Source organism: Onychomys torridus, chromosome 15 (assembly GCF_903995425.1).
Source record: "Onychomys torridus chromosome 15, mOncTor1.1, whole genome shotgun sequence".
NCBI lineage: Eukaryota > Metazoa > Chordata > Mammalia > Rodentia > Cricetidae > Onychomys > Onychomys torridus.
Genome location: NC_050457.1, coordinates 26,856,561 through 26,877,298, shown reverse-complemented (window position 1 = coordinate 26,877,298; position 20,738 = coordinate 26,856,561). Strand labels below are relative to the sequence as shown.

General features: G+C 46.6%; 1 protein-coding gene across 1 annotated transcript in view; it reads left to right on the top strand.

Moving 5' to 3' along the window:
- Positions 1–1,291: 1,291 nt before the first annotated feature.
- Positions 1,292–20,738, top strand: part of Mast4 (microtubule associated serine/threonine kinase family member 4) — a 581,729-nt gene continuing 562,282 nt past the window's right edge. The window contains 1 exon segment of the mRNA XM_036206828.1: positions 1,292–1,903. Within this exon segment, the coding sequence (XP_036062721.1) occupies positions 1,547–1,903 (357 nt within the window). The 5' untranslated portion in view covers positions 1,292–1,546.

The window sequence follows — 20,738 nt, the reverse complement described above, 5'->3', positions numbered from 1 at the left end:
CTGGGCTTGAAGCTCTGCAACGGCTTAGCTGTAATTCGCCCCCTCTTCTCCCACGGAACACAGTATAGCACTTACCAGAGCTTTTAAACATGAATAATGGGGCGATATTATGCAGTATCAATCTCTCCCCCGACCACAAGCTCCTCAAGGGCAGGGGACCTGCCGTATCCATCTTTGTATCCCCTGCAACCAACTGGCACACTTCTCAATCAACGTCTACGGAATGGAAGCTGGCTGAATTTATACCCCGGGTCACAGTGTGGAGCTCAGACGGCTCTGGAGCTGAAGGCAAGTAGAGATCATTTATTTCTCACTGCCTGACTCCACACTGGCTTCCCAGGGATTCAAGACACCACAAAGGCTAAGGTGATTGTGGTTGGTGCCTTTGGTGGAAGATCTTTGTCCTTCCTTGTTCTTAGAAGGTAGGAAAATGAAGCCAGGCCCAGCGTGTTGCGGCTTTGCTATCTAGGGCTAGAGAAAGCCGGTCAGAAGGAATGTGTCTTTACCCAGCGGCAGAACCGCAGACAGCTGCTAGGGCTGTTCTTAACAAGCTTGGTCCTAAACACAAGGCATCAGCTGTTTTCTTCCTTTGCTACAGGCGCGTGTCTTTGACTTAACTTTAGTTTCTCAGCAGAAATACATAAAATCATCTTTGGAGACCTTGGCTTGTGTTCAAGCCAAGCCACTCGGCTACTTTTGCTCTAGTCTTATTGCCAGACAACATCGTCGTTGATGTTTCCCTTTACAATCGAGGAAACTGAGGTCCCAAGAAGTTTAACCAGAAAGCGGGTTGGAGATGAGCTCCGTTCGGATGCCCTCGCTCCATCACGGACTTCACTTTGCACACTGGTGGGAGCGTGAGCGCGCGCGTGACTGGCCGTGCGCTTCCGCCTGCTCCGGCTCAGTTTTCCCCGATTTCACTTTTTGGAGATCAGACCAAGTCGGGTTCTCCAAGGTTTGACCTCACTCAGCCATCTCCCTCCTGCGTCCCAAGGACGGACGGCTACTCCCTCGACTACTTCGGAGTCCCAGCCCGGGTTGAGCCTGTGGGTTCCGCGGCCGCCCCACCGAGTCCCGCGCCGTGGGGCTGCCCCGGCGCACCCAGAGCTCCCGCGGGATCGGGTGGCCCCGCGCCTGGCCCCACCTCCCCTACCTGACGCCCGCGCGGCCAGCGGCTCCGTAGCCTCCGCCCACCGGCGCGCCTGCGCTGCCATTGGCTCCGCGGGCTGCCCGTCTCCTCCGCTCCGTCCCGGAGGCAGGTTTAGCCGGAGAAGCCGCAGTCCCCGCGGCTCGGGCGCAGCGCGGAGCGCGGATCGCGGCGGGCATGGCCCTGCGCGCGCGAGTCCCCGTCAGCAGCCGAGCCACGGCGGCCGTGAACTTGGCGACGCGCTCCTGCGGCCCGGCCTCGGTCATGTAGTCGCCGGCGGCGCTCCCCGCAGCCCGGGAGCCGCAGCGTGATCCAGACGCAGCCGAGAAGCCCCGGCTTTCCCGGGAGGCGCCGAGCGCCTCGCCACCCATCGGGTGGCACTTCGGGCTGGAGAGGGACATGGGGGAGAAAGTTTCCGAGGCGCCCGAGCCGGTGCCCCGCGGCTGCAGCAGCCACGGCGCCCGGACCCTCGTCCCTCCGGCGGCAGCCGTGTCCTCGGAGGGAGCTTCCTCGGCGGAGTCGTCCTCTGGCTCGGAAACTCTGTCGGAGGAAGGGGAGCCCGGCCGCTTCTCCTGCAGGTCTCAGCCGCCGCGGCCGCCGGGCGGCGCCCTGGGAACCCGGCTGCCCGCCGCGTGGGCTCCCGCGCGCGTGGCGCTGGAGCGTGGAGTTCCTGCCCTGCCGCTGCCGCCCCCCGGAGGAGCGGTACTGCCAGTCCCCCGGGTCAGCAGCGCGTCCCAGGAGGAGCAGGACGAGGAGGTGGGCACCGCCTGTCCCATCCCGAATCCTCCAGGTCCCTGTTGCAGGGACACCTCAGATCCCTTAGCGTGTTTTGGAGAGGGGAGGGGAACTACAGGCGTTCTGTCACCAGCCTGGGATAGTCACGGTCAGGAGACTCTTTGGGTCCTTGACTTCTTGTGGTTGACCCCGCGCGCTTTTCTACAGGGGTTACCCGACGGTGTGCTTTGGAAATGTCACAGAGCCAGTCCCTTCCTTCCTATCTGTATCTGCTTGGGTTGTCAGCGTCAGGATGTGATCTGAAAGCTTGGCTTGTCCCCACAACTCAGATCCCATTCCTAGAAGTGGGAGTCGCTAACTCCTGAAGTCTTGGGTGGAGCAGGAGACCTGGAACGTAGGACGCGGGTGGGAGTGGCGGCTGCGGAATTACACTATTAGGATGTCGGAGAGGAGGGTTCCCTGGGGCCGCCCGTAGATGGTTTTGGTGATCGCTTCACCTTCCAGCGTTGGGCAGAGGAAGATTCCCCACGCTCAGGCCCTTCGCGCAGGCATGAGCGCATACAGCTCCCATTCGGACTCAGTGTCCAGAGGAGCGCCGTAGGATACCGTGTAGAACGCTTCTTTCCTTCTTCAGAGGACTTATCCAACCTCATTTCCTGGAAGGCTGTGCATTCAAAACTTGTGGTTCGCTTCCTGACACACTGAGTTTCTATGTCTGGCTTGCTTTTCTCTCTTTCTTCTTGCTTTGGAAGATAGGGAAGGAAGATTGTCCACGTCTTTAAGATTGTTTGCTTTGGATGTTTCTTGTGGGAGAAATCATCTTGATCAGACAAGGCCATAAATAAAACATAACCCTAGCATAGTCTTCCTTGTGAAATTAATTCCGCAGTGCCAGACTGGTATTTTCCCGTCTCTGCTGGGGTTAGCGATAGGAAACAATTGCCTTTGCCCCTAGAAGTACACAGAGCTCAGGGTCCTGGTACTAGCCCCCTGGGTGCCCGGCTTGGAAGCAGGGGCCAGATCTGGCCACAGCTAGCAGAGGCAAGTCGGAGCCTGGCAAAGATGGAAGGAACATTGGCTGGTGGTTGGCCAAGGCTCTGGTGGTAACCATGACCCACCCATTCCTGGATGCCTGTGGGATTGCAGGGATCACAGACAGGTTTCTGGAGATCTGCTTTCTAGAACACTTTTGCTACTCAGTTGTGAGATCTGGGTGCATTTCATTCTTTAGAATGAATTCTGCAGCCCGAAGTGGAGACTTAGAAGGTAAAGTTCACTCTGACAAGAATGATGTTTCTGACCTGGAATTTTGGATACCTCTCAATTCCAGACTGAGCTTAGTCATTCCAGGAGTTTGTTGAGTGACACACCCACCCTAGATGCTGGCAGAGAGCAGTGCTTCCTCCTGGGTCCATCTCTCTTGAGGTAGCGTGTTGGCTCTGGGTAACTGGCTATCCTACCCTAATGATTCTGTTTAGCTAACATGGTATGCACAAGGTCTTGAAGATGTGGGGTGTGGGGGCGTGTAAGGGCTCATTTTTTTTTTCTTCTTTTTGGTTTTTCCAGACAGGGTTTCTCTGTGTAGCTTTGTGCCTTTCCTGGACCTCGCTCTGTAGACCAGGCTGTCCTCTAACTCACAAAGATCCGCCTGCCTCTGCCTCCATAGTGCTGGGATTAAAAGTGTGTGGTGCCACCGCCACCACCACCACCACCACCGCCCGGCAAGGTCTCACTTTTGATTCTGATTGTATAGTTGATTTATCGCCTCCACTCAGAGTGACGGTGTTTTACTTTCTCCGAAGTGGAGATAATGATATCTCATTTCCCAGGCAAGGCAGTGAAGATGGGTTGTGTGAAACATATTTTGTACTTCAGAGTAGGATGGCCCAACGATTTTGGTCGCTGTTTGTGAAAGTTCAGAATTGGATGGAAACAGATAGCTCCGTGGCAGTTCGTGTCAAGCCTTAGCCTACCAGGGGATGGTGGGGTGAAATCTTGATCTGCCCTGAGAATTTTGAAACAAAACCAAAGTCATGATGCGGGGCGTGAAAGCTCATATACACACACTGGTACTGATGTGGAACACTGGGTGGGACTGTGGAATTGGGCCTCTTGTGGAATGGTGACTTTGGGAAATTAACAAAAACCCTTTGGCCTTTCCTTAGGAAAAGCACACATTTTGAATTACTGTTCTAGAAGGTTCAGGAATGGCAGACTAAAAATAACCCTTTCCCCCCTTTCCTGGGCACTCCTATGTTTGACTTCTGATTCTGTCAGCTTGAGGAAGCGTGTGCTTATGGATCATTCAACTCTGTCAGCCTCAGTTTTCTCACCTCTTAAATGGGAGCAATAGCACCCTTGAGACATTTTATACACACGCATGCACATCATCTGATTTAATCTCTGCAGAGTAGCTGATATTTAGCGCCAAGTAAATATCAGTGAGCATTGACTTTTGAGTTTATTGCTTATAAAATTTTGTGAAATCGAACTTCAAAGTTGGGGTGGCTTGTTATTTCATTAATGCATAATTTATGTACTATCTACTTTGAAAGATTTTATTCCCATTCTAAGCCCGTTTGAAACAGATTTATTATTTTAAAATGATGTGCATGCAGTGTGTGCACATGAGTGCAAGTGCTGAAGTTGGAGTAACAAGCAGTAGTGACACCCATCCCCCATGAGCTAGGAAGTGACCTCTGACCCTCGGCAAGAGCAGAACTTACTCTTGCTTGCTGAGCGGTTTCTCCAGCTCTCAGCTTATTCTCCCTTTATGTTACAAGTGGGGGGATTCTTTCTGTTTATTTCAGGCTGCTGTTGTGACAAGCACCTGGGGGTAGTATTAGCTATACTGTAGCAAGGCCCAGGCTAGAAAAAACGTTAACAGGCATAAGAGCAATTCCTAGAATGCAAAGGCATTCATTTGAATTTAAAAATTGCTGTGTAGCTTGGGAGATTCTTCCCCCCCCCAATGAATTTTTAAAAATATTAACTCACTGTCTTTATTTGTAAAGTGCAAGGAAATTCTGGATCCTAGCATATTCCTACGGTGCTGATTTTTTTTTTTTTTTTTGACAACCTTGTTAGCTGTTTTGAATATCTCTAGTAAAGGTCATAGAGATTCATCGTCTAGCTCACTACTAATACATGTGTACATGTACCAAGTCTCATATGCTTCAGTCAGGCCTGTAGGCTTTGGTGTCTTAAAAACTAGTTGAATGTTGGCATTGATAGATTTCTAAAATTTTAATTTGCTTTTATTATCCTGTGCTGTTGGGATAAAATCTACAGTCTTACATGAGCTGGGCAAGCACTTACCACTGAGATACAAACACAACCATTTTTATACTTAATATTAAACACATGAGAGTCAGAGCAGATGGGTGACTTAGTTTTGTTAAAAACAAAAACCACACAAACCAGTGTGACATCTGCCTCATGTCCTGGCTGCAAACCTGTGGATGTGGGTTCTGTATGTTGATGGGTTACACACTGCATTTCTGATCGACAATCTAGGTTGGAGGACTGACCCCCCCCCCCCATTTAAGCAATTTTGCCTCTAAGGCAGTGGTTCTCAACCTGTAGATCATGACCCCTTGGGGGTGTCAAACAACCCTTTCACAGGGGTTACCTAAGACCATCTGTGTATCAGATATTTACATTATGATTCATAACAGTAGAAAAATTACAGTTAAGAAGTAGCAATGAAAATAATTTTATGGTTGGGGGGTCACCACAACATGAGGAACTGTATCAAAGGGTCACAGCATTAGAAAGGTTAAGAACCATGGCTCAAAAAAAAAAAAAAAAAAAAAGACAAAAGAGGTTGGGATTTAGCTCACTGGTAGAGTGCTTAATCCAGGTTGGGGTGAAGGACCACATGACTCTAAGGCATTCTACCTTGTATTTTTCCCAAAGTACCTTATGGTCTCAATAAGGTATCATTTGATAGCTGTTGATGGCAAACTCATTGAGAGCAGGAGTTTTACCCTGGACGCCCAGCACCTGCCTCTAATAAATGATTGAGAACTTAGTAAACATATGTTGAGTGCTGTCTCTGAAACTAGTGGTCTGTTTGATTGAAGGGTGACTGACCATGTGTCTGTTTATTTTGTCTGTTGTGAATTCGGATGCATCAATCTCGTGGCTCCTCCTCATTAAAATAAACAAGCAAACAAACAAACACCTTGTGGCTCATAGGACAGGTATTAGGTATCAGGACTTTGTATTTTTTCAATAAATGGGAGCACAGTAAAATCAGGCACACCTGCTTTTCAGTCTGTGTATTAGAATTTGAAGTGTCTAGAGCCACCCAGAATGGCTAGAAGGGGCTGTGTAATTGAAGGGCTTGACAACTTACTATATGTCAGCTGGTCAGATTCTGCTATACCAAGGGACTTATTTTTATTGACAAAAGTTGGGAAAGTGTCCCTTATTAACTATAGGCACTATTGGAGAGTGTCTCTAAAATGTTCAATTAAATTAAATGATGTCTGAATGAGAGGACTGCCTTTAACATCATTTGAGAGATGATTGTGTTTTGGGGTTCCCCACATGACACTAATATAATCTGAGTTGGACTTCAGATTTTTATTGGTTATGAGAATAAATAGCAAAAAGAAACCATGAATTCAGACATGCTTTTTCATAGACTTTATATTTTATTAACCACAGAAGCTACATTATTTGAAAAGAGAAGTGCATGAATCTTGGCATATTGATTATTTAGTCCACTTTTTGACTCAATTCTTCAGTGTGAGCCATGAGATTAAAACAGCAGTCAGCCTATGAATGTATATGTAATCCTGCCCTGAGGCGTTGTCCCAGGCAGAGCTGGGTTTGACATCACGGAGCTTCTCATGCACTGAGGGAGTAAGATGCAAACACACGGTGGTTATTTATTAGCTGATGGCAGAGGTGACATCTGAGGCAGCAGGCTCTGAGGGAGTATGTGACCAAATTGCATGAGTCCATGAGCTGAAACTTGGAAGATGAGCGGAAGTTAGATGGAAGAGAAGAATGGAATGAGCCGGAGTGAGGCAGGTCACCAAAGGCAGCCAGGTTATACAGCTCCTGCAGGGACTCTGGACCTCCTGCTTGGCATGGAGGAAAGGAGAGCGTGGAGCAGGTGATTGAGAGCAGAGACACAGCTGAGGAGTGCGGTGGCCCCGTGGACTTCATTTATGCTGTAAGGGCATTGGAAGCCATTGGAAGATTTGAAGCAAGGAAGTGTGGCCTGGTTATATTTGTACTTGAAGGAAGTCAGGCATCTCAAAGCCCATGTGTTGAGAACTGAAGGTCTGGCCTGTTTACATGGTCCTGAGTTGGAATTGATAATGCCAGAAAGTGGTCTGGTAATGAGTAGTGTGTGGATGAAATGGGGAGGGGAGGAGGGAAGAGGTAGTTCAGGGACTCCAGGTAAATACACATGAAAGATAGCTGGCAAAGAATTTAGATCTATTCTAGAGAACACCATGCTGCTGTTCTCTGTGTTGTGTCTTAGAGTGTTTTGAGAGGAAAAGTTTCAGAGGAGGGTTTTACCTTACAAGTGCTCATTTCCATAGTAAGTGTGAGACAGGTTTACCAGAGGAGAACCTGGGGGAGGGTGCTCCGAGATTGTGCCCCTGTGAGCAGGAATCATGGGGCTAGCATGCAACATATACTTGTAGCCGGAAGGTTTCTCTGGTCCTGCCCAGCCTGTCCGCAGCTGCTTATAAAATAATCACTCAGAGGCTTAATATTATTTACAAACTGTATGGCCTGTGGCAGGCCTCTTGTTAGCTAGCTCTTATATCTTAAATTAACCCATTTCTATTAATCTGTGTTTTGCCACATGTTCTGTGGCTTTACTGGTCAGCTGGCATGTTGCTCCTTGGGCGGCAGACGGCATCTTTCTAGACTCCACATTTCTCTTTCCTGTCTCTCTCCTTGGATTTCACTCCTGCCTCTAAGCTGCATAGGCCAGAGCAGCTTATTTATTAACCAACGGGGACAACATATATTCACAGCATTCAGAAAGACATCCCCCAGCATATACTCCCAGAATCTGGCTTGTTGGAGTGGATTTTCCTATTGGAGTAGAGTTTTCCTTTGTCACATCTGGTATTCCAGGACATGGCAAATATTTACACCTTGCTAATATTTTTGAGCAGGGGGAGAATCTATTTGATGACTCAGATTTAGTGGGTACAGTGTGTGAGTTCATTGGGTTTTGCTTTGATCCATTTGTTGTTGTTATTTAGTTTGGCCTTCTGAGGGAGGGTATAGACGTGGGAATACAGATAGGAAAAACTGGAGAGATAATAGGAAGGGTCCATAGTCATGTGGCCCGGACTAGGAGAGAGCTGAGCAGAGGTGACAGTATGTTCTCAGAAAAGAAGATTGTGTTTTCAGATAAAAGACAGCCCTGTCACTTCTCATCACGCTCATGGATTCTGTGGCTTTGCCTAGAAAGGGCTTGTGCTCACTTCTTTCATCCCTTTAGAGCAAGCTGATAGTGTTTCCCTGCTCTGGAGTCATGGTCCCATCCTAGTCCAGTCATTTAGAAAAGACAACTTCATCTAGGTTTATTAATACCGAGTCCATTTACCTCTTGCAGAGGGTCACTGAAAGAATGTGATGCCGCGTGTTCATCTCCAGCATGATGTATGGCATCTATTAAGCGTTTCAGAGGATGTTTGCTCTATTTAGGATGGGGACGGCTGGTTTATGAAGAATGTTGGTGTCATTACTCTTATAGAAAGGGATAAGCAGAGACCCAAAGTTACTCCCTGGGTGGACTGTGCTGCTAAGACATCTTGACAGTAGCCTGGAAGGCTCCATCCTTTCTGTGTAGGTAGATATGTAACACGTATCACCATTAATTTCATGGGTGGAATATTTTTATGAGACAGTACCAGCAAACTTTATGGTGCATGATTGATTAGCCCTTCTGTGAAGACACCGCCTCTCTTTGCCATGTAGAATCTGTTCTTAGTGATCAGTTATCAATTAGTATCGTAAAGGACTCTATGAATATGTAAATGACCAGGTTGTTAGACAGAAGGGTGACGTCAGCTGTGCGGTGAGGCAGGAAAGATGATTCAAACTTCATCCGATTTTCCAACTGAAGGTTCGTGAACTGAGAAGGGAGTAAGATGGAGTTCGGGTGATGCTTTGGAAGTGAAATCCAGTTCATATAAGTATGGGGTAAAGAGGTGAGAACTGTAGTCCAAAAACCACCTCTGGAACTTTAGACAATTCAAGAACTCATCTATGCAAAGTTATCCAACAAAAAAAATTCCACCCTCCCTCCCTTTGAGACAGTATACACATTGGAGCTTACAGTAACCCAGGAGCCCTTGGCTCTATGTGAAGACTGCTGGATCGGCTGGCTGTGCTCTTCCCTCGTGACTGGGCTCCTGCCCTTGCACTGGTTCAGGCGGACACCTGCACAGCATTACATCCTTGGCTTCCAAGGATTCTGCAGTCTTCTGTGTGCCCCATTGCTCATCCATGACTTCATATGCTAGTATTAGTTACTGTAGGCTGAAGCGTAGTGTGAGACACAAGACTAAAGGGCCGCTGTTCCTTTAGCTCTGGGCACTTGTTTCTCTTCCCATATGTGTGCTTCTTCACCTGTCTCAGAATTCCTGGGAAGGACTGTACAGCAGTAACATGTCTCCAGGGTCAGGAGAAATCATCCTTTAAATGTAGCCAAATGTAGGTTCAAGACTGCAGTCAGCATTCTCCACACAGTGTTGCCCTCCTGGTGATGGAAAGGTGTAGAACCTGCCTGAAGTCCTGCCCCCAACCTGAAGTCCCCCCCCCCCATTTCTGTAGCTTCTCTCACTGTGGAGTTTTCTTGCTTATTTAATGAGTTATATTCCTAACACGTGTCTAAGACAGCTTAGAAATTTGTATCCCAGGCCCATAGTCTTTTGCTCGCCCATCAATTCTCCACTCAGACACAGTCAATATAATTTTGATTATGGGACTTACTTCCACTGAACCTTTCAGCCCCAGTGCTTTGTGATGATACTGGAGGTTGCAGGGAGAAGGTGGGCGTGCCAGAAGGAAGATAGAGATGCCGGCACATTTGGCTCCTTTTCCTTACTGATTTCATAGGCTATCATGTGGAAAATGAAATTTTAATTCTAAGGTTTGGAACTTGGTCATTTAACACTTTTCAGCACAGAGCAACCTCCCAAGTGAGCCCAATTTGATTTGGGTGGATGAGCATGAATTAACTAGCTCTGTCAGATGTGGATCTTTGGGCTTTGGCCTTAGAACTCAGTTTCCTTTTTAACCTGGTGGGAAGTCAAGTGTGGCGTTCTTTCCTGGGTGGTGATTTTGTGTGTTTCTGTGTTTGTCAAAAGATGCCATTACATCTTGGCCTTCTGATCACTTGCCACTGTAGGCATTTCGGTACACAGGGCTAGCCAGGAGATGCCGGGAGGGTCTCCATGCTGCAGCAATGGCAGGGCAGGACCTCAAGTTGGAATTCGTGTTGCCAATCTTGTGTCGCTCTGTTATTGAGACTTACATTCTGAGAAGCCATACTTCTAAAATTGTCCAATGACGATGGCAGCAGGACTCCACTCACTGTTGAAGTGGTTTGCAGATGTAGTAAACGCTATTCCATGCGTAAAAGTTGGATGTCAAATGTCACAAGTTCTTGTGGATCTGGTGGTTCCATAGAGACACACACAGCAGTAACTCAGGGAATCCGCCTTCCCACTCGCACAGTGTTAACTCGACTGGTTCCATTGAAATAATCTGAGCCCTCCCCCAGGTTTTAGGTTATAGGAAGTACCTCTGGGGCTCCTCACAGGAGTTTCTGCAGAGAGCTCAACAGTCCCAGACACTAGTTTTGAGAAAGATGTGCAGAAGGTCCACTTTTAGGAAGAGAACATGGCATACTTCAGAAGAGTCCAGTTACATGGTAGAGGAACCCAAGGTGACATGGACCTTCATGTCCTTATCAGACCAGTAAGTTGAAGCACCTCATGAAGTTAGAGAAGAAAAAAAAACTGTATGCTGGTGAGTGAGAATCACTTGTTATGTATTGGGAGCCTGTCTTCTCATTGTACTAAATTACAGTACCTTGAATTATTTACCTACTATTTGAAAAATAGCCTCGATAGTGGCATTTAAGGTAACATTGTGTTTCTTGGAAAATATATATATATATTTTTTTCAGCAGAAACTTGCCCTCAGAAACTGTCTCCTTTCTTTATTGACTAGTAAGGAGATCATCCCCAAGGTGCCTGTAAGACCTTTCAGGATGAGCTTGAATTCACTGTGATGCATAGGTCTTTGCTATAACACAAATTCTGTGTGTAGAGGACAAGAGAGTCACCAGAAATGACAGCTCTGGGAGCTCCTGATTTTCTTTACCAAAACGTTCCTAACACCTCGGTTTTACACATTACCACTTTTGAAATCGAAAATAGTCCTGTTGGGAGGAACTTGGCTTAGATATGTGAGCTGCCTGAAGGTAAGACAATCAGAGTGAGCTGGCTGTGGGGAGTCATTCCAGTAGGGGACTGGAACCAGTTATGGGTTACTTCGCTGGGGGAGCAGAGCTGGCTATGGAGTGTTGTTAGTCCATGAGTAACGCTCTGCACTTCTGGAACCTGCAAAATTCTTACTGTCTTGTATTCTATTTAAATTATTTCTGCTGTCTTCTGGACACGACATGGATTTGCAGCCCCTGTGGTGACATGCACAAGACCTACATGGGATGCAGTCAGTAAAAAATCCCCCAAACTGCAGCAGGAATAAGGCAGGGTCTCAGGAAGGCCCACCCCTGCCTGAGGAGCTATGGGCAGTTGACAGCTGCTGGGGGTGTGAAAGTCCTTGTTCTTGGGAGTGGGGTCACTGGTATGTCGCCATGCTCCATGGATGGCCCCACTCATGTATGCATTTTGGGCAGCTCTAATCATACTCTGGGATTTTTAAAAAATCATGGTGTTGGGAGGAGGAATATATTGGGGGTGGGGACTCCGAAGGATCTGGAAGCAGAACATGTGTGGGTCCAGGGAGAGTTGGAAGTGGAAAATGGGGCATGAATATGATCAAAATACACTGTATACGCATATGAAGTTCTCAAGGAATGAGTGTAAAACTTCTGAGTCCTCGTTTTCTGTGAATTAGGTTACCTGTCATTCATCTAATTCTTCCCTTTCTTTCATATCTCTGGCTCGATCCTAAGAATCCTCTCTAGAACATGGTCTCCTTCTCCGTGACAAGGAACTTTACTGCAAGACACGAATACAACCCCTGTCAAACAGAATATTCTGGCAGGAAGGCCCTTCTTGGTGGCTGACTCCAGTGAGTCATTAAAGATGAGTCTGAGGGCTCTGTTTGCGCTTCTTTTTCCTTCCTCTGAGGTGGCGCTGTGCATTTTCCTGCCTTATCATTCTGTGCCGAACAAGCTTTGTTGTTGCTGTTGTTTGTTCGTTTAATGATCGGACATCTTATGGTGCTGGGGAGCTTTTGCTCTGGGTGTCAAACATCATCTCCGAGAACTGCTGAAGATGTGAATACAGAATGAAATTACACACGCCATTCATAAAACTAGAGCTCTTCATTTCTTCCTTTCTGACGTTCTGTGTCTCCGTTCTGCTTTCTGAAGGTTGTTCCTGTGTTATCTGGGTCCTGGATGATTTGTAGAGTACTTACAGTTGGCATGGCTCCTCTTTGTATTGTGTCTGTTGTGTTCCCAATCCTGCTATGTACAAATTCTGCCATGTAGGTTGAGACTCGACCTCTTTTTCCCTCCTGTAAATTCTGAGATCTTCAGGATGGGAACAATATCATATCAACTCACATTCCTGTAGTGAGGACAGCCCATGGTGTCTAATGGATAATGAGAATAGCACTGTGTACAAATTGCAGTCAGTACCATTCTGACCTAATTGGTTGATTAATTTAAGGCAGGGTTTCTTGGCCTGGATGTGAACTAGCGATTCTCCTACCTCAGCCTCTCGAGCTCTGGGATTATTTATATGCACCACCAAACTTGACCTGTTCTGAAGGTATCTCATGTATTTATCCATTTAGTTTTGGCAAAAGTCTTTGAAATTCAATGTATAATGAAACTGGTTCACTTTCTACCCTGTAGCACAGTGACCTCCTGGATGTCATACAAGTGAGGAGGACATGGATAGGGGAGGGCAGAGGTGGGAGAGGAGCAGGTACAAGGAGGAGACCATAGAGGAATACCACAGTCCCTGAGGTCTCACCGTCATGGCTAGCTCTGTGGCCTGGATGCATGGGGCGGTACATGAATGATGGCTGGATGGTCCAATGGCGGCTGTGGTTGGCTGGTGTGAGTGAAAGCTTATTGAGGAAAATGAACCATTAAGCAGGTGTGGGTCCCTGCGAAGTGACAGAAGAATGTATAGTCTGAGAATTTCCCTTAGATACCAAGAATAAAAGCTGCATTCCTGGCGCTTAGGTCATCCGTGAATGGCTTGAGTGTGTATCTACAAATGAAGGAAGTTGACTAGAAACCAGTTCTCCTCTGGTTGGCTTTGGGAGGCTGTCTTTTGGGAGGGTAATTCTTGGCTATTCATTGAAATTACATGCAGTAAACTACTATTACATGTAGTAAAAAAAGCCATTTTCAGCCACAATCTCTAACACTTTAACTTCTGATGGCATTTCTAGCTAGCAGCGATCCTCAGCTGTGCTCACTAGTCTGGGGACAAGTGGACATGTTTGCAGGGATGCTGGGTGTTCTGTTCACACTGTATGGGTGCCTTTTGCCTTGGCTCCTTGCTGGGCAGGTGGTTAGGCTCTTCATCCTCACCTGTGAGGAAACCAGAATTCTTTTTAGCTCTGTTCCTTTGTGGATGTGTGTGTGTGTGTGTGTGTGTGTGTGTGTGTGTGTAAATTTCACTGTTTCATCTGCATGTGATCAGTTATAGAACTGATGGGTAATGTTTTTCTTTTGATAAACTTGATAATAGGTTGTTACATTTTCTGGTCTGTGAATGTGAGCATATGATCTTTCACCACAAACTTTATCAGGATATAATGGATAAATTAATAACATGTTTTTATGGTGTGCTGCATGATGTTCTGACCCCTGCATACATTGTGACATGATTTACGCTAATTAGCTGTGATTTGTGTGTGTGTGTGTGTGTGTGTAGACATTTAAGATTTGTGCATCTATTGTGGCAGAAATTCTAGTCAGTATATGTATCCATGAGTCCTTCAGGTTAAGCTGATTTAACCCCAGAGAAGCATGGTTTGTAAAGCTTCCCATTGATCATCTTATCTAATAAATGGGAGGGGTCTGCCTCTTCCTTCCCAGTGCCTGCCAGTTTTAGCTGTCTGAGGTAGGACTGTCCTTAGACAGTGTTGTGATGCAGCTGTTGAGATAGCCTTAACATATAGACCTATGTCTTAATACTAAAAGTTGCTATTCTCAGTGGGATTGCAAAAGGTAGTTTTTGGTGATAGCCCCAAGAACCTGGAATTGAAGAGTTGCTTCTTTCTATGGGATTTTCTCTGCAGATTCTTGGATCAGTGGCAGGATCTTCAGGTCCAACCCAAAAAACCCAATGTGGACTTTGCCTTCTTCCTAAAGCTATTCTTCTCAGGCTCCATGTCACAAGTCCCTCAGGCCTAAATCCTATAGTTAATAGCTTCTGATCACTCATGTTTAAAAGGTTTGTGTGTCCTCCGTCTCCTAGGTAACTAGGGCCTCTCTGTACTTTGCAGGACCTCAGCACTTTGCTACCCTCAACGTGGACACATTTGTTTGCCAAGATATATGAAAACACACTGATCTTGGCCTTTTACTGAAATGCAAGCCAGAGGCTGGCTGTTCGTGCCTACACTATCAGTGGGCTCATTCATAATGTGGTTGCGGGGGACCTAGACAGTGCATTTCTACAGTTTGGCTTTTGTTCTTAACGTGAGTGGAGAGTTCCTTTTGGGGCGCTGCAGTGTGGGGCTGTTTCAGTGGCTTCAAGGTCAGGAGACTGTGTCACAGGTAGATCTCAACCTTTGTACCCCGTGGGAGAACAGCCCCGTGTTCCAGGTGCTCTGAGGTGAGGAACAGGTGAGCTAGGGTCAAGAGTCCACACTGTCAACCTCCACTCTCAGCCATGTAGGGACCCTGTGCTAGATAGTTTCATGTCATCTTGACACAAGCTAAAGTTGTCTGAGAGGAGGGAACCTCGATTAAGAAAATGACTCCATAAGATTGGACTTTATGCAAGCCTGTAATGCATTTTCTTAATTAGTGATTGATGGGGAAGGCCTAGCCCATGGTGGGTGGTGCCATCCATGGTGGTCCTGGGTTCTGTAAGAAAGCAGACTGAGCAAGCCATGAGGAGCAAGCCAGTAAGCATCACCTTTCGTGGCCTCTCCTCCAGGTTCGGGCCCTGTTTGAGTTCCTGTCCTGACTTCCTTGAGTGATGGACCATAGTGGAAGTGTAAGCCAAACTGACCCTTTCTTTTCTGACTTGCTTTTGGTATTTTATCATAGCAATAGTAAGCCCCAATGAAGACAGACCCTACGGAGCCTTCTGGAGATGTGGCAATGACCTCCCTCAGTCTTTGGGTCCTCTTTATGAATGCTTAAGAACTGGCAACATATATGGGGGAGGAATAATTTTTAACACAAAGCAAAATGTTTTCTGCCCCAATTAGAGTCACTTCTAAGAAGGCAGGCCAACAGAGGCTCCATGTGGGAGGGATGGAGTTGTCCCTTTAGGAACCCCTTCTGAGTTCCTTATTAATAAGGCAGCTACCATTACTAGAAATAAAACTAAGGAATATTAGTAATCAATATATTCTCTGTGAATGAAATGACTTTATACAACCAATATTCCAATTTGTGTGCCTGACTCTCCAGCACCGGCAGCCATTAAATTCTCACAGGCCCTTACCTCTAGTTGAACCTAGATAGCGGGATATAGTTCCCACAAAGGATGCTTAAAATGACGGCCCAAAAGCTTCATTCCAGAAGGGACCAAGCATTTAAGTATGTTGAGGGGCCTTTTTGTGCTTAGAGCCATACCCAGTTTTCCAAGTATGGCTGGCTAGTCTCTCAAGAGAAGGCTACAGATGGGTTGTGGAATTAGTGCATTTGTTCTCTTGAAAGTAACGACAAGACTCTGTCAAAATTGCTTTCATCAGGCTGTAGTGAGTGATCCCATAGCCTCTCCCCTGTGTCCCTTAGAGGTCTTTGGTGGTAATTAAGAGCAAAGTGAAACACAGATATTTTAAATGATGAATACAGGTTTACCAAATGAAGCATAATGATAGGTATGAGCCCTGCTGAGAAGTTGGATGTTCACAGTCCACGGTGAGTTGGCCATTTTAAGTGTTCAAAAGGTGAAAGGAGGTTGTATGTGATGAAATCATTTGGTCTATGAGATATGCTTCTGAGAAAACCCCATCAAAATAGCTCATAGATGAGTTCCAGTAATAGAAAGAATCCCGAAGCCTCACCCAGTGTCCCTTCAAGTTCTTAGGGTTATCTTCCAGTTTTCTCTATCAGCCTAGTCATCGGCAGTTTGATTTGCCCATGTTTGTGGCTGAGTCTTTGTGCCTGTGCAATTTAAAATTCCTGGTATAAAATTAACCAGCTGCTTATTTACGGCTTCATAATTTTCTAATGAAACATACTGTGTATGCTTTCGGCAAGGATCTGCATGTCCTAAGGTAATTAAGCAGTCTTTGCACCAATACTTTTAAAATCATCATCTTAAGGGACTTTTTGTTTTTGTTGATTATAGGGCCAGAGTTGAGTTGGTATGAATTTATCAGACGATCTGTCTTTTGAAGTATTTATTGGGATTCATTTTCAACTCTTGCTTTGAAGAGAAATTTTTAGTTTCTCAGGGTTTCCATTTCCTCTCAGTGTAGAGGAATGCTTTTTTTTTTTTTTTTTTTCAGGTTGGAATTCCAGAGACCACCTCAGTCACCCAATACTCCCATTCTCACCACAACTCGTTAAGGAGCCTCTCACCCCCCTCATTAGTCTTTGGTAGTATACGCCCTGACAGGTGGAGACCCCACATGGATTCTGTCTTGATATGGTAGTCTGTGGCCCTGAACTAACTGAGGTTCCTGAGACTACAGATTCTTACGACTTTATATCCAGTCCTCCAGCCTCAGACCTCTCATGATGCAAACTTCTTGCAATTGCAGATGGGGAGGGAGATGAGCCTTTTGGGAAGTGCTGAGGAGAAGTCTAGTTCCTAAGAAACTCTCTCTACGCTGTCTGAAGTTATAGTTTACTGTGTGGTGGTCACATGTGACATGGTGACTGCTGTACCCATGACTGAAACTTGGGTTCTAGAGATGCCTAGATGACTTGGAATCTGGTCTGGCTCCCCTGTGTGTTTTTTATTACTAATTGAATTATTGAAATCTAGACATTGGAGAGAGTGCCCAGAGCTCAGTGGGTCTTATCTGAAAGGTCGGGCTGTTTGCTTCCCCTTTGCCTACCCCAGCCCAGGAACAGCTCCTCACATTGGGCATAACCATGGACACTTGGATCCACTAACACTTGTATCAGTGGGCTGTGATGTCTACTCCCCTGTCCACACTGGGCCGTGAGAGAGCAGAGCCCTCTTACTCATCTTCATAGACCCATCAGTGACCTCTCACTAGGCCACACATCTCTGCTGAGAGTATACTTTGTAGGCCAAGGGACATAGCAGTCCTGAAAGGATCACCAGCCACCAAAAGACCAATGGGAGCCTTACCAGGACAGTGTCCCCTCATTGGGCCTTGAGGACTGTGAATAGATGTGGAGCACACGTTTTCTCACATTTTAGTCAATGTCCCCAGGTCAACATGAGCAACTCATAGGGTCAGATACAAAAGATTATTTTTTTACCCCCAGAGGTGTGGAATTATGGTTGCCTTACAGTCACCCATTAGGGACAACTTCCTGGAATTGGATCAGCTGGCCTGGGTTCTTCTCACTACAGTCTGGGGACTGGGGCAAACAGATGTCTGAAGGATTCGGGTTGTCATGGAGAGAGTGCTGGTAGAGAGGATGAAAGCCACATGATGGCCCCCATCCCGATGGAGGCGAGAGATTTCTTCTCTGTATTCTAGAAAGCCCAATGAATCAGGGTTCTACCTTCTCAAGCTCCCAGTGAGTGGCTGGCAGTGACCTCTGTGCGCACGGGAAGTTCTGCAGAGGGCGTGGAATCTGGGCACTCAAACCTCTGAACAGATAGGCATTTTTGACAAGTTTGCAAAATCCTGGGCAAGAAGACGGACTCCATCTTGAATACATAGTTAGGAACTGCCCTTTCTTCCCCCAGACTAATTAATTTCCCTGACAGCAATGCTTGCTGGCAGCGCCTTTCCACAACTGGTTGCTGAATTGCAGTGCTCAATAATCTGTGTAATAACATACTATAAAAACATATAAAACCAGGAGGAAAAAAAAAAAAGGTTCTTTTACCAAAGTGGCTGAGCCTTTGGAAATGCTCACTCACATATGGATGGAAAGGAGGACCTTAAATCTGTCAGCAAAGGACCAGTGAGGTGGCTCAGCAGCTCAAAGTGATGGCCTCACAGATCTGGGAAAGCCTGACCCCACAGGGAACGGTGGCTCTCAGCTTGGCTCTTCCTGCTTCTTCTGGGAGCTTGGTCACACGCCTGCCTCCATCTGTCCCTTCCCATAGTGTGCCTGGATGTAGCGTCCCTGTAACACAAACGCAATAAGGTCAATGGCCATTCATGGACCAAAACTCCAAGGCAAACTAATCAAGACAGGTTTAGAACACAATAAGCCAAACCTTTAGCTTGAGGTTTTGGCAGTGAGAGTTGGACAGGCGCTGGGGAGTGGCTCTGGGCCCTTTGGCCACATTGATGTTGCCCATGGCCTTTGGTTGTGTCAGGCTTTGGCTGAGTGACCCTGATGCTGCATGCCTGCACATATTCAAGGCATGCTGGAGTTGTTTGAAGGGCCAGGTTGTGGACACAGCAGACTTGCTCTCTGTTGTGTGGAGGGAGATGTTCACTACCCAGTGCCATGGACTAGGGCCTGAGAGGCTCAGGTGCTATGCTAGGTGCTGATGTACATCAATCATGTTCTTTCTCATAGGAGGTGTGTGGGAGGGTGGGGTGGTTCTGCCTCACAGATGAGGACACATGGGAGCTTTCAGAGAACTCAAGTCATTGTTACTGCATCTTTTGGTTAGAGAGGGGATGGGCTTTGAACTTGAGTGTTTGACTTCCCAACATTTGACTTTGTTTCCCAGTTACCCTTACTTTCAACAAATGACACCTCCCTAAGTACAACCACAGATTCTGGCTCCATGGCTCTGCCTACGTTGTTTTTCATGGTTCTGTATGTGGTAGCACACACTAAGTTCTCTTGCGTCTGAAAGCATACTTCCTTGCGTATTCATACTCTTACCCCATCGCATCATAGGATGAAGTACCTTTTCCTGTGGTGACGGGTGACCGATGGCACACTGCTTTAAAAGGCCACCAATTAACGGGATGCCATTTTTGGATGTCTACCCTGATCATTTGTGAGTGAATTGTCAGAAGACAAGATGGCTATCAAGGAGTACCCTTCTCATCAGGAGTACAATGCTTTTTATTTCCTTGAGCATCCTAAGAATTCCAAGTTCACAGTTTGTAAAAGGGGGATTTTGTTACTCAGGTTTAGTTTCGCTGAACCTGTGGTGGTTTGTTGATGTGAGGAGAGAAAAAACTAGAAACCTGTCAAGGTGTCCTTGTCTAAACCAGCAGAAGGGGACCTTGTGCTGGGCACAAATGCAATGTTCTCTTCTGAGCTAGCTCTCATGCCAGCCTGTCACCCCAGGGCATGGGGTGCACCCCTTGTGGCGGATGATAGGGGAATGAAAACTAAGCAAGAAATTTGCTATTGAGGAGATTGTCACTCCCACAAGTCTTTGCATACTGTTAGCATGTTGATTTGCAGAAGGTCTGAGCTTTATCATCTACAGTTTAGTATCTGGGCTTGATAGGCTTCCCACTCCTGAGCCTCTTGGTCTGAAACACAACAAAGAGCAGCTAGGCATTGGATGACACCTGTGCCAGCCATGAGGCAGGGCCATGGTGAGTACGAGCCCCAGGGTGTATGTTCCATTTGCTGGAAGCTGTCAGGTCTTATCAGCCTTTCGTTAGGGCATGTGTTTTTTTCCTCCTTGAAAACTCATAAAAATTCATGATATGGTATTAATGCCTGCAGGGTCCTGTAGAATTCTGCCGGTTGCTTCTACCCTTCCCTTGTCATGGATACATTGTCCTCAGACATAGGGGCACAGATGTGTGCTCGTGACTCTCTACTGGAGGCTCATGTATCTGCCTAAGTGAGTTTGCCAAGAGGAATGAAATAAACTAATTTTCCTCCCAGTGGTTCAGTGTAACCAAGATATTCCTCTGCATATTCTCAGAAGGCTTCATTCTGGGGGAATATTTTATATTTCAATAAACTTGTGCATGTGTTCCTAGGTGACTACTTTGCATACCTGTTTATTACCACAGCCAGAGCCTGCTTATCTGTAGATTTTGAAAGAAAACACCTAGTGGATCTGTTTGCTGCACTGTGTGTATGTGTGGGCACACATGTATGTGTGACTGCAATTGTATGTGTGGGTGTGCCTGCAGAGGCCTGGGATGTCATGTCATCCACTTGTTAGAGACATGGTCCCTCAGCGGCTTAGTGGTCATAAATTATGAGAGACTGTTTTGCCAATGAGCCTCCAGTATTCTCCCATCTCTGCTACCCCAAGATTGAGGTTACAAGTCTGTGCTACCACAGCTAGCTGTCTACCTAGGTGCTAGGGATTGAACTTGGGCCCACATGCATTCAATGAAAGCATTTTAATGACTGAACTGATTCATTGGT